Here is a 16,781-nt window from a genome sequence, read left to right on the forward strand (position 1 = left end):
AGAAACCAAACCAAATCGCAACAACCAATATTTGGAAAATAAGACACGATTGGAAATAAATTTGAAACTTTTTTCCATCCTCGATCCATCGAGAGACCATGCATGAAGTTTGCATGTTTCTTGCATTAATATTGAATATATATATATATATATATATATATATATATATTTATATAGAAGATGGATAAATAGATATACAACTTTTGTATTTTGTTATTAAAATAATTAAAGTATAGGGTTGCTTCTTGTACAAGATTAATAGAAATGATAGATATAATTTTAAAATTATTTTTAATTTAAAAACTTAAAAAAAAAAAAAGAGAAATACTTTATTCATAAATAAATTTAATTAAAATATGATTTAGTATGGAAAATTAAATTGTAAAATTATTTTTTTATTATAAAATAAAACTAACGTAAATCACATAAATCAATAAAAATAATATATTATATAGTCCCGGACATCCAAAAATTGTTCAATTATTGCTTGGTGCTTGGTTGGAAAGCAAGAACGAGGATAGGCGGAAGCTTTTGAGAGGATCCCTTTTCCATTTTTATAAATTTCTCAGTTAAAAAAACTACTTTTTAAAATATTTTTTTAAAATTTTATTTATCTTTTAAAAATCTCCTATACCCCACTTCTTTTTTTTTTTTTATTCTATTAAAATAATTTTTTTCATTTATTTTCATATTTTTTCTCTATAATTTAACTAAGCATGTGAGGGGAAGCGGATGAGAATGCTCTCAACTAGATGAGAAGCAACTTTAGTATGTTCAAAATCACAATAAGAATCCCAATTTCAACTCCCAGCTACTTTCTTCGTTAAAATGTTAAACGATAGTTGTCTTACATCTTCTGCTTTTTGTACGTGTACTTCTTGTGTTCCCCTGCTGCATATTCCGAGGCTAGAGACATTTTGAAGCTCGGAGAGAAGATTATAGACAATGGAACAACTCTTATCTCCACTGGAGGGAAGTTTGAACTGGGATTCTTTACCACTATGGGAAGCTCTAGCGGCATGAGGTTCGTCGGGATATGGTATCACAGCTGGCCAAATCAAACTGTTGTGTGGGTTGCCAATTGTGACGATCCGATACCGAAGGGTTCCACTGGGGTTTTTGGAACTGACGAAGATGGAAACCTATGGGTATCAGACACCACTAGCACTAGGAATGTTTTCTGGTCTACTATTATCCGTAGAACCCCCTCAAAAAATGGGGATGTGAAAACTCATGGATTTTGGAAACCTGGTCTTAACCGATCATGTTGTTAATAGCAGCGTGGTTTATCTGTGGGAAAGATTAAAATATCCAATTGATACGTTTCTTCCAGGTATGAAAATGGTGGAAGACCAAGAGTTTGCTTCATGGTTAGGAAGGGATAACCCAGGAGCTGGGGTTTCAAGTTTAAGCTACAAGAAAGGGATCGGTATGTCGTTTCAAAAAATTTGGATGAATACTGGGTAAGTAAAAGTGAGTAGTTCCTCAGTTCAGATGAGATGCCTGATGCCATAGATAAGTTACTATCATATCCCAACTATTCTGACCGCATGATCAAAGAATTAAGGTTGGTGATTGTTGAACAAATTAATGCCTTTAAGGTGTTTGAGAAATGATTTGAACAGATTCTGATTTTCCAGAATCAGCTATCCTTTCAATACACTCATTTTTTCATCCTATTGATTTGTATTGCTGCTTTACTATTTATAGTTATAACATATAACAATCTTTGATTCTTTCACCACTTATACAATGACAACTGTCCTTCTAGATAGTACAATTTGTTATGGTGTATATGTCAAGATTATTCTTCAGTGTTGATTTGGCTGATATATGCTGCTGCAACCGAGTGAGTGAGAGTGGTAGTACTGTGTGCTGCTGCAACAGAGTGTGGTGCCTTAATACCCTCCCGCGAACCAAGCGGCATAGAAGCAAGTGTGAGGCTTGATCGTAACTGAAGGAACAGAGCAGTGGGCAATGGTTTGGTCTGGACATCTACGAGTTCATCTTTGCTAGATATAAATGAAACTTGAAGAGTCTTGGTCGTAACACGATCACGAACAAAATGATAGTCTAGCTCCACATGTTTGGTGCGAGCATGAAGTACAAGATTGAGAGAAAAATATGTTGCTCCTAAGTTATCACACCACAATGTAGGGGAGTCAGTAAGAAAAATGCCAAGTTCTTTTAGTGAGAATATATTTTCAACGGTCATGCTATTATTAGGCTGAAAAAAGCCTTCAATAATTTCCTGCCACGTAGCGCATCTATGGATTAATAATGGATGTGCGGCACACAGTAAAAAAACCCATGATGGAAATCAAATCTCTCATCTGCTCGATGACTTTACTCTCTCTCATCATTCTGCTGCTAGATCAGATCTATCAATGCCCCTAGATCCATCGATGTTGCCCCCTCTCCTCTCTTCCACCACTCCCATCGACGTCGCCCACCCCAATTATCACAGGAAAAGCTAGGTTTGTTCTTGATTGTCAAGGTTCCAAGTAATTCCTTGCATCTTTTGTAATGCACATTGTCAGATTTGGCATTTTATTTGGTTGGGAATAATAAAATCACGTAGCCCATCCTTGTTTGTTCCAGATAATGCCTTGCATTTTATTTGGGTTAGAAAAAATAAATCACATGCAGATTTGGCATAGAAAAAAAAATCACAAAATATGCCAGTTTGACAAAAAAAATCAAACCATTTCTACGGTGACTTGAGGACGATGGTAGGATGGTGATGAGTTGGAGTGGCTGGATGTGCCAGCTGGTTGGCGTTGGATTGCTGGTGGCGACTGGGATGGTAGGCAATAGACCAATGGTGGCAGAAATCAATGTTACAGAAGCATAGCAAAGAGGAGGGGAAGCGAGCTTTTCCTCGTGGAGTGAGACTATTGAAATTATTGTGTAATTTCTGACATGGCAGCAAACGAAAGGAGGGATGCTTTCCTTCTAATATTAGTTTGACCACTTAGACGCATAACTCTCTTTTAATAGGGATTGAAGCTAAGGAACCTCACAGGTCGTATTGGCCACTGACTTGTACTTAGCTTCTGTAGATAAGCGAGCAATGGTAGCTTGTTTCTTAGATCTACAAGAAATAAGATGAGATCCAAAATACACACAAAAGCCCCTAGTGAACTTGCGATCATCAGGGCATCCAACTCAGTCGGCATTAGAGAAGGCAGAAATTTTGAAGGAGGAAGAAGGAGAAAAAAAGAAACCCAAGTGTTGAGTATTTTGAAGGTATTGCAGAATGCACTTAATAGCTTGCCAATGAGAATTTCTAGGACAATGCATATACTGACAAACCTTATTAACAACAAAGGATATGTCAGGTCAAGTGAAAACTAAATATTGAAGACTACCTATGACACTTTGATATAATTGAGGGTCCTTAAAAGTGGGTCTATCAAGGGCTGATAGTTTCACTGAGGTGGACATAGGGGTTGAAACACGTTTACAATTATGCATATGAGTGTGAAACAGAAGGTCAACAATATATTTTGACTGAGAAAGGAATAGACCAGAAGACACCTGATTAACTTAGACCCCTAGAAAATAATGTAATAGACCTAGGTCTTTAACAGGAAAATGAACACTCAATGAAGTATAAAATCAGAGATAAGAACAGAGCTAAACTGGTGACAATTATGTCATCAACATATATTAATATGTAAATGCAATCATATTGAGTATGCAATATGCATGAAAACCTAGGTCATGTAATTTTTCAGTAAGTTTTGCAAACCAGGCCCGATGGGCCTGTTTCAATCCATAGATGGTTTTTTTTTTAATTTACAAACATGATTTGGATGATCAGGATGTACGAACCCAAGGGGTTGGCATATGAAAATAGCTTCCTCAAGGTCCCCCTATAAGAACACGTTCTACACATCGAGTTGATGACGAGGCCAGTTAGATGTGACTGCAAGAGAAAGAAGAAGACAGATTGTTACAGGTTTAACCATAGGGCAAAAGATTTCAAAGAAGTCTATCTTAGGCTGTTGATGGTAACCTTGGCCACAAGCCGTGCTTTACGACGTTACAACGTCCCATGAGCTTGCTCATGGTCTTTAAGTCCCATTTGGAACCCAACACATTTAAATCAGAAGAAGAAAGGACTAGATCCCAAGTCTGGTTTTGAAGCAAGGCTTGAAATTTGATTTGCATAGCAGATCGCCATTCTGGGTATTTCGAAGTTTCAAAGAAAGAGGATGGTTCTTTAGGAGGGATAGAAGCAGATGGGAGTGATGATGATGTAGTGGCAGTCAAGGACACATAAGGCCACGGTGGAAGCCAAAGGATCATGTCGTCTGTGCGTTGTTTGGGGCAGTGGATATGAGCACAGGAACGGGTGATCATGGGGTGGGAAGGAGGAAGCTGTGTAGACTGTGGGATAAGAGGAGGAGGTTGCTGTGTGATGGGAGAGGAAGTGATATCAGAGTTTGGGGAGGAAGAAGAGTCTATAGATGAAGAATGAGAACTAGGGTTATGAGTTGGAGGAGTGCTTGAAGACAGAGGGGAAATGTGGGCTCCTAATAAGTCACGAGGAGAAGATGGGCCTGTGGACTGAGGTGAAGGTATGAAGGGGTCCAAGTGTGGATATACGGATTCAATGTGAGGGAGAAAGGAGTGGACCGTGGGCCTTTGATCCAAAGTGACTTAGTTGGGCTATTGTGCAAAAGGAAACACAGATTCAGTAAAAACATCCCTGGAAATATATGTACATCTGAAGGGAGATGAAGACAGAGATAACCCTTGTGGTATGGGCTATAGCCCATGAAAACACACATTTTGGACCTCTGATCTAGTTTATGATGATTATATGGCCTTAAGTTAGGCCAACAGGAGGACCCAAACACTTGAAGAAAAAGATAATCAGGAGGATGACCCATTAAACATTCATAGGGAGATTTATAGTTGAATAATGTGGTGGGCATTCGATTAATAAGGAAAGTGGCCATTTGGAATGCTTCAACCCAATACTGTTAGGGCATAGATGCATGGGAGAGTAAAGAAAGACCGATTTCTACAATATGGAGGTGACATCCTTCAATGCTCCCATTTTGTTGATAAGAATATGGGCATGTGACCCTATGAATTATGCCATGAGATTGAAAAATGAGCCTAAGAGGTCGAAATTCCCCTCCCCAATCCGATTGTACCGAAATAATATTTTTGAAAAAAATATTACAAACATAGCCAAGAAATGCAATCATGATAGTAGATACATTAGACTTAGATTGCATGGGAAAAAACCATATATATTGGGAATAGTCATCAAAGATGGGCATATAAAAATGACGTGCATTACTAGATAAAATTGGAGCTGGGCCCCATACATCAACAAAAAGTAAATTAAATGGCCCATTGGACCGATTGGGTGAAGGGGGATGAGGCAAGGCATGGGCCTTGGCTTGGTTGAACCTATGATAGCATGTAAGTGCTTTATGACCTGCCTTGTGACACACTTGACAAAGGGGACGTATCTCAGATCGATTTTGAAAATACTTAGAAGAAGAATTGATACTACGACCACTCAATAAGTTATTACGCCCATTGGCACGACCTTGACGACCAACTCGAAACTATAAGTGCTGAACTCTACTAGAGGCAGTGTTACCTGGATAGAATTTGGAAGTAGTTGTGTTAGCAGAAAAGGGGGAAGTTGAAAGCAATGCTTGAGTCTGATGAGCCAGATGGGATTTGTGATTAAGGAACTGTAGATTTGGTGGGGGTGAGAGAGGGTCGGGGTGAGTGTTTAGAAAAGTCACAAAAGACTCATACTCTATCCCTAGACCTATAAGCAAATAAATAGAGAACTCTTGATCTATAAGAGTATGACTTGCAACACTCAAGGATGAGGAAAGAGTTTTGACTTTATTGTAGTAATTAGAGATGGATTCAAACCCCTTCCTAAGGGTGGCGAGTTGATATTAGGTCTGGATGGCATGGACACTAGATTTGGCTGAGAAAAGGTTTTGAAGGGTGTTCCATACTTCATGAGAGGTGGTATAGTCTAGAACTTGAGCATGAATTGAATAAAAAAGAGAATAATTAATCGTGGAGATGAGCAATTGATCCTGTAATACCCATTTAGTGTTGGCAAGATTCGGATTGCCATTAATAAAGGTTGTGGGAGTAGGAATGGAGCCATCAACATATCCATATAGTTCGTGGCCTTTCAAGAAAGGTACTATTTGTGCTTTCCAAAGCAAATTGTCAATGGTGAGTTTGATGTTGATGAACTGTGTGGAGGAGGTGGTGATGGAGGGGGCGGGAGTCTTTTCTGGAGATGCCATGAATATGTACGAGGATGTTAGTCTAGGGCTCTTGATGCCATGTTGAACAAATGAATGCCTTTAAGGTGTTTGAGTAAAGGTTTGAATAGGTTCTAATTTTCCAGAATCAACTATCCTTTCAATGCACTCATTTTTTCATCCTATTGATTTGTATTGTTGCTTTACTATTTATAGCTATTACATAAAACAACCTTTGATTCTTTCACCACTTATACAATGACAGTTGTCTTTCTAGATAGCACAATCTGTTATAAGATCCCTTGGAGCCAAAATGGAAGGTTGTCAACATAGCCCAATCAACGGGAGAAGAATATCTCTCTGAGTCCTTACCTAAACAGGAAATTGCAGATTCTGTCACCCAGGTTGGTCCCGAGATTATGGTGGTAGACAAGGGGAATGAATATGCTTCAGATAAGAAGACGAAGGGCTTGAGCCCGAAGGCCCATCAAAAAAAGGCCTCTACTGTTGATCCAGATCCATCTCTAGCATCTCAGGTCAAGTCCCTTAATCTTTTCCTATCTTCACAGATGAAACAGTTAACCACTCCAAAACATTCAACCTAGAAAAGAAAAGCTCGTGCCCAACATATGTTTTTAAGGGACAGTGACTTTGAGGACCCCAAGAAGGGGAGTGGCTTAACATCTTTGCAGGGAGTGGTGGAATTCCCTTTGGTTAGCTCAATTCTTGTTAAAAAAACAAAAGCTTAATGAGGTACATGAAGTGGCTATTAAGAAAGAACATTTGGTAGTGGCAGCTAGGCAGCACCACCAACAACCATGATTTGCCTAAGTTGGAACTGCCGAGGGCTTGGGAACCCTCGGACAGTTCGTGAACTTCACCTTTTGGTGAAATCCAAGTTCCCTAGTCTCATTTTTCTAATTGAGACTAAATGCAGTAGACATAAGGTGGAGTTAGTGAGGAAGAAGTTGGGGATGTCTTACAGTTTCGTGGTTGACAGTAGAGGAGCTAGTGGTGGTTTGGCTTTTCTTTGGAATGATTCTGTGCATGTTGATTTGCTCTCCTATTCCTTGTCCCACATCTCAGTCATAATCGACAAATGGGGGGGATAAGAAGGGTTGGATTTGTACCGGTTTCTATGGCAACCCCATGACTTCAAAAAGACATCAGAGCTGGGAGTTGCTACCTGTTCTTGATCTTGGTGGCAGTAATCCTTGGCTCTGCCTAGGTGACTTTAATGAAATTCTACACTACGATGAGAAGTTTGGGGGAGGATCTAGGCCTTTAACTCAGATGGAAGGCTTCAGAACAGCTTTAATGGATTGTGGATTACATGACTTGGGGTTCAAAGGTGACAAATTTACATGGTGCAATAATAGGGAAGGTTCTCAGTTCACTAAGGAGAGACTCAACAGAGCTTGTGCAAACTCAATTTTGATTGAAAAATTTGGTGGTTTTTTAGTTACAACAGCAACAGCAAGTTCTTCTGATCATAGGCCTCTTGTGGTATCTGTGGATCCAGAAGGTCAGAATTTGATCAGACGGGAAAGACCTTTCAGGTATGAGGCCAGTTGGGCCCTTAGAGATGATTGTCATAAAATAGTGGAGGAAGCGTGGAAACGGCCAGGGATGGTGTCTAACAATTTGGAATTGGCTACTTAAGGGCTGAAAAGATTCAAAGAAAGCTTGAGGACATGGAGTAAAACCTCAGGGGGTTCTACTAATAAACATCTTCACATGAAGATCAAACAACTCTCTGCTCTCCAGCAAGCTGATAAGGGTGACTTGCAAGGAACAATCCAGGCTGTTAAGAAAGAGATTGACCAGTTGCTTAAGGAAGATGATATTCATTGGAAATAAAGGGCTAAGCAAAGATGGCTCCAAGAGGGGGATAGAAATACTAAATTTTTCCACCAATGTGCTTTACAGAGGAGGAAAAAGAACACAATAAAAACAGTAGCAAATGAGGCTGGGTCCATAGCAAAGACTCCTGAAGAAGTTGGTGCAAAATTCCAACATTTCTTTCAGAACTTGTTTACAAATTCCAATCCATAGGGCATTTCTGAATCCTTATCTCACTTAGAGAGAAAAGTTACTGAAGAGATGAATAAAGCTTTGCTGAGAAAGTATACGAAGCAAGAGGTGAAAATGACTGTTTTTAGCATGAACCCCCTCAGTTCACCTGGACCAGATGGTTTCCCACCTACTTTCTATCAAAATCATTAGAGTCTAGTGGAAAATGAGGTATGTGAAGCTGTTCTGTTTATTCTTAACTCTAATGGCAATGTTGATGCCATTAATGCTACTAATATTGCATTGATCCCAAAGATTGATAACCCTTCAAAAGTATATGATTTTTGCCCCATCAGTCTTTGTAATGTAATGTATAAAATTGTCTCAAAGGCAATAGCAAATAGGCTAAAAATTATTCTTCCAGAGATCATATCTGCTTCACAGTCAGCATTTGTCCCAGGCAGGCTTATTTCAGACAATATTATTGTAGCATTCGAGGCCTTGCACTCTATGAATAACAGAATGACTGGTAAAGAGGGGTACATGGCCTTAAAGCTCGACATGAGCAAAGCTTATGACAGGATTGAATGGAAGTTTTTGAGAGAAGTGATGAAAAAGATGGGATTTGCTCAAGATTGGATACATTTGGTGGTGAATTGTGTGGAGTCAGTATCCTACTCAATTTTATTGAATGGATCCCCTCAAGACTTGTTTAAGCCAACTAGAGGAATTAGGCAGGGAGACCCTTTGTCTCCCTACCTATTTATCCTTTGTGCAAAAGTTCTCAGCTCTTTACTTAATCATGCTGAATTTTCAAGGGTCATATCAGGTGTTCCTATTGCTAGGGGAAGGATTCACATAAACCATCTGCTGTTTGCAGATGACAGTCTCTTGTTCTGCAAAGCAAATTCTCTTGAATGGAGTAGGCTACTGTTTGTACTCTCATTAGATGAAAATGCCTCTGGTCAGCGCCTCAATAAAGAGAAAACTTCAATGCATTTCAGCAGGAACACGTCTTATGAGAACAAGGAATTAATTCTGAGAATTGCAGGAGTGAGATCTAGCCAGCCATATGAGAAATACTTAGGTCTTCCAGCTCTAATGGGGAGATCAAGAAACCAGTCTTTCAATCTCATTTTGGATCGAATCAAGCATAAACTGAGCAGTAATAAAGTCAAAATGCTTTCTCAAGTAGGGAAGGAAATTTTCATCAAATCTGTTATCCAATCAATGCCTACTTACAGCATGGCAGTGTTCAAACTTCCTTGGGCCCTTTTAAAAGAAATTAACAAGCTGTTGAGGAACTACTGGTGGGGTCAAATTGAGAAGGAGAAGAAGATTCACTGGATATCTTGGAATTTCATGGGTAAGGCAAAGAAGCTTGGGTGTCTGGGTTTTCGAGATTTGCACAGCTTCAACCTTGCAATGTTAGCCAAGCAAGGGTGGAGGTTGTTGCAATACCCTCAAGCTCTGGCTTCCAAAGTTTTAAAAGCCAAATATTTTCCTAATGGCCTTTTCTTGAAGGCCAAGGTGGGGAGTAAACCTTCCTTCATATGGAGGAGTATAATGGCAGCCAGATGACTAGTGGAAAAAGGCACAAGATGGAGGGTGAGGAATGGCTTCAACATAAATATATTGCAAGACAGATGGATCCCTAGGCCATACTCCTTCAGAATTCAAGGTGTTGTGAAAGGGGTGAAGTCAGAGGCTACTATTAGTGAGCTCATTGATCATAACTCAAGGCAATGGAAGACTCAAGTGGTGGAGGAGTGCTTCTCTCAGGAAGATGCAGAACTTATCAAACAAATACCCATAAGCTATTCAAACTGTGAGGATAAACTTATCTGGAATGGGACTTCTCAAGGCACTTTTTCAATCAAAAGTGCATACCATTTGCATAAGGAATTATCATATATGGATAAAGGACAGGCTTCGAGTAGCTCTCAACAAAATCAGTTATGGTCAAAACTATGGAAATTGACAGTCCCTCCAGCAGACAAAATTTTCCTATGGAGAGCCTGCAATGAGGCTTTACCCACCAATCTCAATCTGTACAAGAAGAAAGCTCTTGAGAAACCTTATTGCCCTATCTACTGTCAAGAAGAAGAATCAGTCATACATGCCTTATGGACATGTCCTGCTGCTCGAGATGTTTGGCATCAATGTTCAAGACAGATTCAAAAAAGTTCTTCCAACTTTAACTCCCTTAGGGATCTGCTTCTTGAACTGGATTCAGTTGGGGGTCAGGAGCGTGTGGAAGAGTTAGCAGTGATTAGCAAGTGTATTTGGTTGAGAAGGAATGCTTATGTCTTCCAAAAAGATTTCAAGGGGCCAAATCTAGTAGCTGAGCACGGCAAGTCAATCCTGAAGGATTTGTTGGCAATGAAAATTCAGAATTCAGTTCAGACTCGACAGCAACATCCGATACACTCAACTTGGTTACCCCCACCTTCTCAGGTTATCAAGATTAATTGGGACGCAGCTATTGACAAATCTAGATGCAAAATTGGAATTGGTCTGATTGCAAGAGATTGGAATGGGTTGGTGTTGGCAACTTCAAGACAATACAGACCACTTTATCCTGATCCTTTCCTTGCTGAATCTGTTGGAGCTATGGAAGTTGCTTGCTTTGGTTCTCACCTGGGTCTCTTACAACTACAGACTACTTTCAATTGGTTGGGGATCATGGACTCTTAGCATTAGTCATTTTCTATCTGATTCCCAATACAGTACATGATGATAGCCCGTTACTTTCATTTTACTTTAAATGAATGGTATATATTTAATGAACAGATTTCGACATCATCAATATCATCAAAATCGCATATCATATCCGCAAACAAATTACAAACTTGCAAATTAAAAGGAAGTTTAATTTAGAGCATGCAGGCAGGTCAACGTCATCACATGTGGCCTGCCTTTGACAACCAACCTCCATTTCATCTTTTATAATATTGGTCCACACAACAATGGCTTTACTTATGTGTCCCAAACTAAAGAGACAAATGGGAGAGATAGACATACCAACCCCTAAAAATGTGACCAATCAAAACTACGACAGTACATATATATAATATATATAAATATATATATATATATATATTTACAGCTACTTTTGCATGGCAAAAACAAAAATTCCCTCAACTTGTCCGGATTTGAGAGTGGACTTTTACACATTTTATCGCTCATTTAATGTTGTCTAAAATATTTTTACGTATAGTGAACATTAATTGTTACAGGGGAAAAACATTACGCTGGGAGAGACGAAAAATAGTCCCTCCTTTTCTCCATGAGTACCACAACATGAAGTGCTAGAAACTTGGAAAGAGAAATTAAACAAAGAGTCTTGAGTATCAACGACCTTCTTCTGGGGTAACCGTTAACTCATTAAATATCTCTGGTTTACTAGAAGAAGAAGCTGTGCCAGAAAGGGATCTCCTTACAACAAAGGCTGGTTGTTTAGGAGTTGGAAGAGTTGCATTTTCACTACCAAGCATGAAAACTGCATTTGACATGGAGGGACGGTCAGCTGGGTCTTCTTGCACGCATAAGAGTCCAACAACAACACACCTCAAAAACTCATTTGGGTTGCATGTTTCACGTAATGCTTGGTCCACTAAATCTAATGCCCTGTTTTCTTTCCACGACTTCCATGCCTGGGAGAGTTTCAAAGCTTTGAAATGGTTACGAAGCAGAGTGACGGAAAAATATAACAGTCTATAACCAATTTATATAGCTCACTTACATATCCAAGAAGACTCAAAGCTTGTTCTGACTGGTAAAATCCTGTGTTTCTTTTCCCGCTGATGATCTCTAGTACAACCACACCAAAGCTAAAGACATCAGACTTGACTGAGAAAAATCCGTCCAACGCATATTCTGGAGACATGTAGCCGCTGCATGACAGCGAATGTTGATCAAATGGTCAGTGAATTAAAGAACGTATATGGGGGCAACCAAAAAAAGTGATACAAAGTCTATTAAACAATCTGGAATTGATCATATCTCTATTATATGTACATGTACTTACTAAGTTCCAACTACTCTGGTTGTGCTTCCCTCAGTTTGTTTGCCCCCAAATATTCTTGCCAAGCCGAAGTCAGAAATCTTGGGGTTCATCTCCTCATCTAGGAGAACGTTGCTTGTTTTCAAATCTCTATGAATAATCCTCAACCTAGAATCTTGGTGAAGATAAAGCAGTCCTCGAGCAATTCCCAGAATGATGTTAAAGCGTGTCTCCCAGCTCAATAACACACATAGTGTTCGATCTTGCACATGATTTTTCATTCCAAAACAAATTCAATCACCATCTTAATTAAGATGCATTCTGTTGGCAATATTTCATATATTTATGTAGTGAGCAAGTCTAAAAAATTTGAGGTTCAGAGGCTAACCAAATAAAAATGAGTCTAAGCTTTTGTTGGGCATGTATTCATAGAGTAACATCTTTTCGTCTCCAACAATGCAATAGCCAAGAAGTCTAACTAGATTTCTATGTTGAAGTTTTGCAATCAACACAACCTCATTTTTAAATTCTTCTAAGCCTTGGCCCGAACCACGTGACAGCCTCTTTATAGCAATCAGTTGTCCCCCTGAAAACTTACCCTGAGCACATTCCATATGGCATATACATCATCATCCTTTGTAAACTTGTTCAAAAATTAATTTTGCCGATTGTAGTGGAGATAGTTATTACCTTGTAAACAGGCCCAAATCCACCTTGTCCAAGCTTGTTTGCCTCTGAGAAGTTATCTGTAGCTGCTAGTATACTACCCAAATCAAAAAATGGTACATTAATCCCTTTCTTATCCTCTTCTTTGAACTCCGCTGAAGATATCAAATCTGTGACACGTCTCTCAGTGTCATACAAGTTTAATGTCTGATTTCCCTGATTACTTCTGCTATCTGATTTCAAAACAGAATTTAAAACCAGCCAATTGTCAATCTACTGAAAAGGAGGGAGGAGAAACAGAAATTCTGTGCCTGCTAGTTACCAACTTACCATTTCTGTTGGCCACTCGCCTTCTTTTCAGATAGTACACAAAACACAAGATCAAGATGATGAGAATTATAATTGCAATAGTCCCCAGGACAATTGGATAACGCCTGTAGCGACCATCTACTGCAATACAACAAGACCATATGGAAGGTGGTTAGTCATCTAAAATCTAATACAATATAATATAACTCACATATATGTAAGGAAAAGAAGAACTTTTGGAAGGCACGATATATGCTGGCTGATTGAACACTAGAGGAATGCCATGGAGCAGGGCGTGGGGCCGGATTATCATAAGAAAATAAATCCAGTAGGATAGAGTCCTTCTTGGATATAACATCACAATGCTCTGATTCTTTCTTGGCTAACATTGCAATCTTAAACTGCCAGTAGTGCTGGCATGAGAGGTAGAACCCTAACCTTTAACACAATGTAAGTTTGGGGCATCCCATCGGAAGTTTGGATTGCAATGGCACCTCTCCTCTCCATCAGTTGTTGCCATGCAAGTTGAATGTGTCCAAGCCAAGCAGTCTGAGGATGATATGCAAGTCGGCTCCGAAGGTGGGTTCCAACTAATCTCTACTTCATCAGAAGAAAGCCACCTGCTCACGTTAAATGGCAATGAAAAATTGAGCCGCAGATTTCCTTCTGGATTTCCCGCAACAGCACGATTTCCTGCATATTTGACTTGGATGACAAAAGTTCGTGTACTTGGATCGATGCTTTCAATTCGATAGGCAGGGGTACTGTTTGCCGGCATGAAGCTAACTTGGCCGGTGGAATCGTTGCAGTAGAAACTAAAATACATGGGGTCGCCACAATTGGGTCTGGTGCTCAGTGGGTAGGGGATTATGTTTGTTCCACAATGCTCGCAATCCCTTGCGGTTGATTCTGCAAAGCGTGGAATAAAAACTAAAGTAACAGTACTGAGAAATAAACTTTTATACCATTATAAAATCAAAGCTCGATCTGGCTGTTTTGACAACATGATGTCAACTACTTTTGTGTATACCCCCGATCGACAGCCCACGAGTAACAAGTCATTAGGCAAAGAAGTGGTTAATTTTTCATGTTTTCTAGCATATCTAGCTAGAATTATGGATTTTTTTTAGTGTAACTAAAAAAGAAAGAAAGAAAAAATACCTTTAACAACACGGGTTTTTTCATTTGTTGGTTTCCATTTTGTTAAGCAATTTAGCAACTGATGAGTCAATTCTAGAGAATTGCAATATTCAATATGGGAGGGAGTACCTATATCAGATTTTTTTGCCACGCGAACAGAAAGGTTACGACCTTCCGCGTACTCCTCTTGAAGATCAGTTAGATCGTCACTCCAAGTCAAGCAGTTGGTAGCATTTTGACCTCTTCGCATGTTGTTTCCAAGTTCCTGATACGAATAGGCCTGGCACTCACAGTCGTCACGGCACGTCTTAATGCAATCTTCTTCATTTTCTACAAGGAAAGCTGTTCGTGATCTTGTTTGGCTCACCTTCATCATCTTTAAGCCCAAGAACGCGGTTGTCTCACTCTCGCCACAATATAGATCCGAAATTCTGGAGCACCCGCCAGAAAACACTCCCGAATCCCATCTCTCGGGATTATGAGGCTTGAACCCTGGCAAGCATTTGCATCGACGTATTTTATTGTTAATGTTGCAGACGGCGCCAGATTTCCCGCAAGCATTATGAATGCTACACTCATCTCTTGGCTCCGACCATATCAAAAACCACTTGTGTTGATCACCACCAATAAACCACAAGAACTGTAACTTTCCAGTGTAATCCATCACCAACCTTCTTAAACCATTATTACGAGCCGAAGCCGGCAAAAATCGCATGTACCAGTCGGTACTAGGAGAAGTTTTTTTGCTCTTGCTGCCTTTCCGCATGCTGAAATTTGATAGCAAGTCTTCAATGACATGATCACGCGTTTCTTCAGAGTTCGATCTCAAACTTCTGGTCCAGTAACGGACGTGTGGTTTTTGGATAATCATGTAGTAGACTTGATCATCTTCTTCTTCTTCTTGAGTTCGTGTGAACGTGTAATTTCCAATTCCCGGGTCACCAACGCTAGCCCATGAAGTCAATGTAAGGCCTTCACTCATCTTCATACCTGGAAGAAATGTATCGGTCGGTTTTTTAAAGCTTTCCCACAGAACTAATTTTCCAAACTGATCGTCGCTAAAGACCAGGTTTCCAGAATCCATGAGCTTCACAGACCGATTTCTAGACGGGGATCTTTCAAGTTGTGTAGACCAATATGTATGCTTTGTAGCTGTATCCAATACCTCGAGGTTGCCATCTTCTGCAATTCTAATGACTCCAATGACACCGGTAGGTATTGGAGACTCTCGTTCGGCAACCCATACAACAGCTTGAGGATCCAATCGATACCATATTCCGACGAACCTGTTGGGGCTAGAGCTTCCATTAGGGGTAAAGAACCCAAACTCAAAGTTTCCTCCAACCGACACAAGAGTTGATCCATTATTGATCTCGTCGGTAATATTTTCGCCTTCCTTCAAAATATGTCTAGCACTGCAATATAATTGAGAGAAACACAACAAATGTATGCAAAAGATGAAGAAGATCGAATATGACAAGAAACTTTTAGAAAATGTACTGAAGATTTTGCTTCCTCTCCTTATCATTGTGAAGAAATTAAGCAGGAAACTAGAACTACTGAAACTCTTCCGCAGTATTGTTACTTGTACTCAATCTGCTTGCCAATGTAATGGTTCTAGTCATCCATGTAGTCTTTTTTTCTTTTTTCTTTTTTCTTGTCTTTTTATATTTAATTTTTATTTTTAATGAAATGACTCGTGGCAATTAGTTATTGGTGTTTCTGTTAAATTTTTTGACATATTGTTAGTGGAAAATTAAAAATAGGGTGGTTTTTTATGAAATTTTAAAAAATTGAATTGTTTATTATATTTTATAAAAAAATTTAAAAAATTATAATAATGAGATGAAATAAAATGAGATGAAATATTTTTTAAATCCAAACGACACCTTTGATCGAAGTTGAAAAAAATAAAAGTTAGTACGAAACCATAATATTAAGTACTATTAATGTATTGTTTAGCCTTTCTGTTTTACATACAAGGCATGGAAGGTAAATGGTTGACCAGGTCAAGGTCGTCTGCTATATATGTCAATTACATCCTCTAAGCCGTAGTAAAGAAGACAAGTGACATGTTCATTGAAATTTCATCATTATTCCCCCTGGTCCCAATATCCTTGTCTTTCACTTGCAAAGAGACGGAAAATCTGGCTTTGCCTTTGAGTATGAAGTTTTCCTATCAAAAAATATAAAAAAAGAAGAATGAAATATGAACGACTCATTGACTAGTTTCGCTCCACAGGCTCAACCAGATATTTTAAAATGCTTTTAGAGTATTGGATTTGATTTCATCAAATTTATCTCTAAAATTTAATAAAAAATATATAATTTTTATAAATTTAATTAATCAAAATAATAAAATTTAATAATATTATTTTTTA

At 38.9% G+C, this 16,781-nt stretch overlaps 1 protein-coding gene across 2 annotated transcripts; it reads right to left on the minus strand.

Moving 5' to 3' along the window:
* Positions 1-11,277: 11,277 nt before the first annotated feature.
* On the minus strand, positions 11,278-15,990 carry LOC108991977 (G-type lectin S-receptor-like serine/threonine-protein kinase At4g03230). Of its 2 annotated transcripts, none has more exons than XM_018966406.2 (8): positions 14,530-15,990; positions 13,699-14,169; positions 13,282-13,398; positions 12,976-13,184; positions 12,674-12,884; positions 12,310-12,547; positions 12,025-12,175; positions 11,278-11,935 (listed from the first exon to the last, which is right to left on the minus strand). In XM_018966406.2, the coding sequence occupies exons 1-8, from the start codon at positions 15,926-15,928 to the stop codon at positions 11,633-11,635; spliced, it is 3,099 nt and encodes a 1,032-aa protein (XP_018821951.1). In that variant the 5' UTR covers positions 15,929-15,990; the 3' UTR covers positions 11,278-11,632. The 2 variants fall into 2 exon arrangements, with proteins under 2 accessions (XP_018821951.1, XP_018821950.1); XM_018966405.2 differs by having other exon boundaries at positions 11,279-11,935; positions 13,282-13,401.
* Between the last annotated feature and the right edge of the window lie 791 nt (positions 15,991-16,781).

The sequence above is a fragment of the Juglans regia genome, chromosome 1, assembly GCF_001411555.2.
Source record: "Juglans regia cultivar Chandler chromosome 1, Walnut 2.0, whole genome shotgun sequence".
NCBI lineage: Eukaryota > Viridiplantae > Streptophyta > Magnoliopsida > Fagales > Juglandaceae > Juglans > Juglans regia.